General features: G+C 45.3%; 1 protein-coding gene and 2 long non-coding RNA genes across 4 annotated transcripts; 1 reads left to right on the top strand and 2 right to left on the bottom strand.

Annotated features, from left to right (window-relative positions):
• Positions 1 to 317: 317 nt before the first annotated feature.
• LOC311139920 lies at positions 318 to 1,368 on the top strand. Of its 2 annotated transcripts, none has more exons than XR_014614113.1 (2): positions 318 to 986; positions 1,118 to 1,368. It is a non-coding gene; the product is annotated as an uncharacterized lncRNA (long non-coding RNA). The 2 variants fall into 2 exon arrangements; XR_014614114.1 differs by having other exon boundaries at positions 1,100 to 1,368.
• Positions 1,157 to 2,073, bottom strand: LOC311139922. The gene is made up of 3 exons (XR_014614115.1): positions 1,883 to 2,073; positions 1,470 to 1,772; positions 1,157 to 1,241 (listed from the first exon to the last, which is right to left on the bottom strand). It is a non-coding gene; the product is annotated as an uncharacterized lncRNA (long non-coding RNA).
• A 771-nt stretch (positions 2,074 to 2,844) lies between these two features.
• On the bottom strand, positions 2,845 to 4,757 carry LOC311139919 (GPI mannosyltransferase 2-like). The gene is made up of 3 exons (XM_084174920.1): positions 4,638 to 4,757; positions 3,323 to 4,492; positions 2,845 to 3,153 (listed from the first exon to the last, which is right to left on the bottom strand). Exons 1-3 carry the CDS (start codon positions 4,698 to 4,700, stop codon positions 2,863 to 2,865), a joined length of 1,524 nt encoding a protein of 507 aa, XP_084031046.1. The 5' UTR covers positions 4,701 to 4,757; the 3' UTR covers positions 2,845 to 2,862.
• Positions 4,758 to 5,515: the final 758 nt, after the last annotated feature.

Genomic DNA, 5,515 nt, shown 5'->3' with positions numbered 1-5,515 from the left:
ATGAAAATGAACTTTTGGTGATAATGAGCAAAGGATGTACCCTCAAATCAATAAACATAATTATACACTCTAATCTTATGCAGACTATAATTGTAAATAATATTTCACATTCAAGAAAATATCTGGAAAATGAATAGTAAGCTGTAGGGGTTATAGCCTAACATTAGAATCTAAAATATGTGAAAACTTAAGCTCATTACACCCTGTTCAAATAATGATTTGTGTCTCATTTGCTCATATTAATATCCTAGCTGGCATATTTTGTACTTTCACTTCCATATGGACCCCATTGAAAACAAGATGGCCTATCTCAAGGGGCTGTCCTTAATGAAGTAGAAATTGCAACGTTACAACTCAGTGTGAACTTAACGAGGGTAACACAGCTCAGCTTTTAACAATGTCTGTGATTGCTGGCTGGTCTATTTATGAAGGCTTGTTAACAAATATCCTACAAACACAGAAAATGGAGAAAAAAAGGAATCGCAAGCCGAACTGGACTGAGGAGCAAGGTTTGTTGCTGGCCCAGTTGGTGAACGAACATAAAGGTATGTTACGAGGAAAATTTGGCCCAACTGTCACTAGCCAAGGCAAGAGGCGCGCCTGGGACACAATATCCCAAACAATCAATGCCTCTTTTCCACTGGTGGTGCGGACAGGCGACGATTGTGAGAAAAGGTGGTATGTGCTGCAGTCCAAGGCAAAAGATGAGATTGCAGCACACAAGCGGGAATCCTCACTCACAGGTGAGCAAAATACTATGGCCTACCACATAATCTGGCAATTTGCTCCTGCTGGCAAAGTTAATTTACATGCCTAAGTACTGTGTTCATTGACTGTTTCTTTCTAGGGGGTGGACCACCTGCAAAGCGGCTGTCCCAGGTGGCCGACACTGTCTTTCAAGTCCTGGGACACTCTGAGGTCAGTGTCACCGGGCTGCCAACAGGCATTGACACGTCAATGATGCAGGCCCTTGAAATGCAGCAAAGGTAGGACACAGGGTTATTCATATCAACAGTGTTTATTCATTGCAGAAGCCATTTCATGTGTTATCCATGCTCATTGTATTAAATTAATTTAATCAAAACAATAATTAAACTAGGCCTATGTATTTCTGTAGCATGGAGCCATCACAAGAACCGGGCCCATCAAGTTTGCCGCCTGAACCATCTGCAGCTGCTACTCAGGATAGCCCGGCGGATCAAACACCATTCCCATCCGCAGCACCTGCTCCGTCAGCATCCCTGCAGGAGAGAAGATTGCAACTCACAATTGATGTGTTTGAACAACAAAAAAAAGTCCTTTCCCTTCAGGAGGAGTACTACCGCCTTAAAATTGAACACCTAAAAAATAAACCATTTAGAGATTGTGTTCTGTGTCTTGCATTTAACAGTTGCAGGTGATGTGCAGTAAAACTGTGGTAGTTCTTAATACCATCACAAGTTCTCAAATGACATGGGGCTACAGCTTGCCTGAAATGTAAATTTGTGAAGTTTGCCCTGTAAGGCAGTCCACTCTGGGCTCGGTTCCCCTGTGGAATGTGAATATCTTCTTCACCACCATCCTCATCGTTGTCTCCATCCTCATCCTCATCGCCATCCTCCAGAGGTTCTGCAATCTGTCTAACCTTGCAAATATTGTGTAATATTGCACAGGCTATGATGAGTTTGCTGACTTTTTCAGGCCTCAGCCGCACCTCTCCGTGGAGAACATGAAAGCGCCTCTTAAGCTGGCCTATGCCACGCTCCACCACCGCTCTTGTTGTCTTGTGGGCCCTACAATAGAATACAGACCTTTAATTATTTGATGGAAATATTGCACTACTTGGATGCTCTAACATATTGCTTGCATTTCATTTCCATGATTTTTGTATTGTTTGGCTTACCTGTTATAGTTTAGTTGGGGCCCTTGGCGTGGCTGGAGGTAAGGTGTAAGGAGCCATGGTTTGCATGGGTAGCCACTGTCCCCTAACAAGTGGCAATTAGCTGGCACATAGCGTCTCTCAAAAAGCTGTCTGATGCCACTCTCGGAGAGCATTCTCGCATCATGTGTGGAGCCTGGCCATTTAGCCACAATGTCCAAAATCTTCCAGGCCGCATTGAACACTATTTGCACATTGATGCTGTGGAAATTCTTCCTGTTAACAAAGACAGCCTCGTCCTCTGATGGCGCAATTATTCTCACATGTGTTCCATCAATTACACCCACAACGCCAGGGAATCCTGCAATGTCCATAAATGCCCTTTTATGTGTGTGTAAAGTGCGGGCATCCAGCGGGAATGAAACAAATTGTGTCACAATATTAGGTTGTGACAAAGCTGTCAGTGTTTGGGTGATGACTCTGCTGACGGAGGATTGGGACAGACCCAAGTCATCACTGCTGCATTGTTGCATTTTCCCTGTTGCCAAATACCTCAGGGTTGTGATTACTTTCTTCTCCGGTGTAATAGCGTTGTGGCGTCGAGTTGGTGAAGTAATTGCATCTCTAAGGAGATCCACCACAAACATGATTCCTGCACGATCCAATCTGTAGCGTCTCAATAATTCCCTGTCATCCAGTGTTTGCAGGACATCTCTCCTGCCTCCTCTGTTGGCCATTTTGTGCAGCTGCTTAGGGTAACTCCTAAGCCACTAAAAGTCCTCTTCCCTGCTCTTAGCAGATCTCGCCTTAGGAGCCCTTTTAAGCGCTAGGACTCTTGAGGAATAGCTTTTATATTAACTGGGATTTTCGTGTCACTTTTAGGGGAAATTCTAAGAAAACGTCATGCCTCTGAGAATTTTCTTAGAATTTGGCCGCTAGGAGCCACTTTTTGCACAAAAATTCTTTAGAGATACGGGCCCAGGTCTTTAATAGAAAGTGTCAGATCAAGTCCATGGTAAGAAGTTACAGTGCAGTGCCAGGCCCATAAGCCAATAGGAGATGAAGTACCCTAGAATCCATCGTGTGGGGATAGAGCATGTCTTCCAGCGGGACAGTAGATGAACAATGGGGTTTTGGGGTAAGTACAAGAAGACAGTCCTGGGTGTCCCCCGCTGCTGCCCCTTATTGGATGTGGGTTGTGACCTTCGCTGAAGGAGGGGCTCATAGAGTAAGAGCAAGTGGGCACTGATCCAGAAAGGTACAGGGGAGGAGGAAGACAGAAACCGGGTCAAAACCTGGAGAAATCAGTAAAAGAGAAAAACATTAATGGACTAAATGAGCTGCCTGTATTTCATAAAAATCTTCAAACACGGCAATTTGTTTAACATTATGTGACCGTTGTTCCCCCACTAGACCTGTATTAAAATCCCCGTACATGAACTAATCAGTGGAAAAGTTTCTCACCTGCACATGCATGCAGAATGTTCCAAATCCCAGGAGCATTGTAGCATGCACCACATACAAAAACACCCTGGGGCTGTAAAATCCAGGTGTGGGTTTGTCTGGCCGTTTGTTTGCCCCTTCGTCCCATAGCCCCAGTCTCAGACACCTGGCTGGGTTAGCCCTATAGTACATGTAGGCCGCCGCCATGCCCAGAGTTGCCATGGGCAGTGCCAGCAGGAAGTTGGGTATCTGCTTAAGCTGGAAGTAGCGCAGGAAGCCCACATCCCAATACACATCCTGGATATGAGAGTAGAGCAGGGGGAGGGGTCGCAGGCACCAGAGGGGTGGGGGTGCGTTTTCGTCAGGGACCCTGTAGCCTTTATCCTCAGCCAGCTGGATGAGGGCAGGGGAAACCTGCTCCAAGGAGAGGGAGGGTGTACAGAACGCCCTGTACCCATAGTACTGGAAGACCAAGAAGGGGAGCGCAATAACTGCTGTGCCCAATGCAGCCGTGAACAGGAGACGAGCGACGATCCAGGTGTAGTGGAGGCATTTGTTGTGCCTGTTATTGTCCTTATGCAGTCCCCAGATCTTGGACAGGGCCTGTTGCAGGGGCAGATACAACAAGAATCCTACATTCACAAGTCCATTGGCTCGCGCAGCAGTAGCTATACTCAGAGCCAGGCAGGCTCTAAGGGTGTATCCTCTCTCCAGGAGAAAGAGGCCACCGAAGGTCAGTGCAGCAAACAGGCTCTCTGAGTAACCAGCTGTCATGAAGACATTGGCAGGGGTGAGACAGTAGAGCAAACTGGAGACTAGAGCAAGACGCCGGTCCTGCAGCACCACGCGGCCAAGTCCATACAGTGCTACCACACTCAACAGGAAGAGAGCGCTGTTACCCAAGGCAACAGCCAGTAGCAGGCGTCCACGCAGTGTAAGACAGCCACTGAGGGGCCGTAGTATAGTCTCTGCAAGCCCCCGCAGTATGACAGGGAACAGGGGGAAGAAGGCGTAGTTGTGCTCATACAGGTAACCCCTTTCAGCGATGAAGAGAAAATGCTCTGCATCCCAGTGGGAAAGGCCCCCCAGAAACCATTGCACTGCAGGGTCCAGAAGCCGAGGCTCCACCTCTGCAGGTGGAGGAGTGAATGCATCAGCTTCGTGATCTGGGATTGCAGCATTTAGGAGAGCCTGAAAGGGAGGCACAGCAAACGAGATGACAAGCACACACCAATTACACTTTTCTAATTGATTAACATCCAAGTCCTTCAATCTGTGGACGTTATGCTGTAGTTAACCAGCCACTATTGTAAATAAATACATTATTATTACTGACCTGTATTAGTAGTGACAAGCCTCTTGTGGTGGCGGCGAATTGCAGTACCGTCTTAACGTCCATCTGTCATTACAATGAACAGCCTTACCCATAACAATAGCTAGCGCGAGCTAGCCTGCTGTCGTTGGAACAAAAGGCAACACAATATTCCGCCTCTACAAATACTCGAAATAGACGGTGTCAATTTGGACTAAACGTTGACATTCATTTACACACGGTCAATTTTTTCGTCACACATATCTTTACTTTTTTTATTAGAGAAGCCAGGTCAGAACCATAGACATTAAGCTCAGAAACCTTCACATTCTATTATTGGAACCGCTTGGTCCGCTAAATATTTACTTCCGGTGGAATTTTCTCTATTTCAAAATAAAAGTTCGAGTGAAAAAGGGACATTGTATCCAGCTGTTAAACAGAAGGGAATAATATTTGCTTTGAATGATGTTCAGTTATCATTGTTGCATAATGAAATACTACAATAACTTTTATGACCTTTCATAAATATACTAATTACGATACCATATAAAGTATAGATTCATCATACAAGACTAGTTTGTCTTGATTCAAATACTAGAAACTAGTCATAACCAAGGAAGCAGAGACCAAGGTGCTTCTTTGATCATGGAGGATTGCACACTAGTGTGCAGGCTTTTATCCCAGCCCAGTACTAACATAATAACCTGATTCAGTTTATCAAGCTTGACCATTAGTTGAATCAAGTGTTCTAGTACTGGGCTGGAATAAAAATACATGCACACCCGGTATGTTCACAGGGCCAGGGATTTTAGAACATTTTTGAAAAATAAACTGCTTTTTAATAAATTGTACATCTGAGAAAAAGACACTTCAAGTCCAATGGAACAAAACCATCAAACATC

The sequence above is a fragment of the Coregonus lavaretus genome, assembly GCF_964263955.1.
Source record: "Coregonus lavaretus genome assembly, chromosome: 13".
Taxonomy (NCBI): domain Eukaryota; kingdom Metazoa; phylum Chordata; class Actinopteri; order Salmoniformes; family Salmonidae; genus Coregonus; species Coregonus lavaretus.
This window is presented reverse-complemented; position numbering and strand designations above follow the sequence as displayed.

Coding starts and splice junctions, on each gene's coding strand:
- LOC311139919 (XM_084174920.1), bottom strand. CDS start 4,700: ATGGACGTTAAGACGGTACTGCAATTCGCCGCCACCACAAGAGGCTTG. Junction 4,493..4,637: donor GCTTGTCACTACTAATACAG/GTCAGTAATAAT, acceptor CCTCCCTTTCAG/GCTCTCCTAAATGCTGCAAT. Junction 3,154..3,322: donor CATTCTGCATGCATGTGCAG/GTGAGAAACTTT, acceptor TGATTTCTCCAG/GTTTTGACCCGGTTTCTGTC.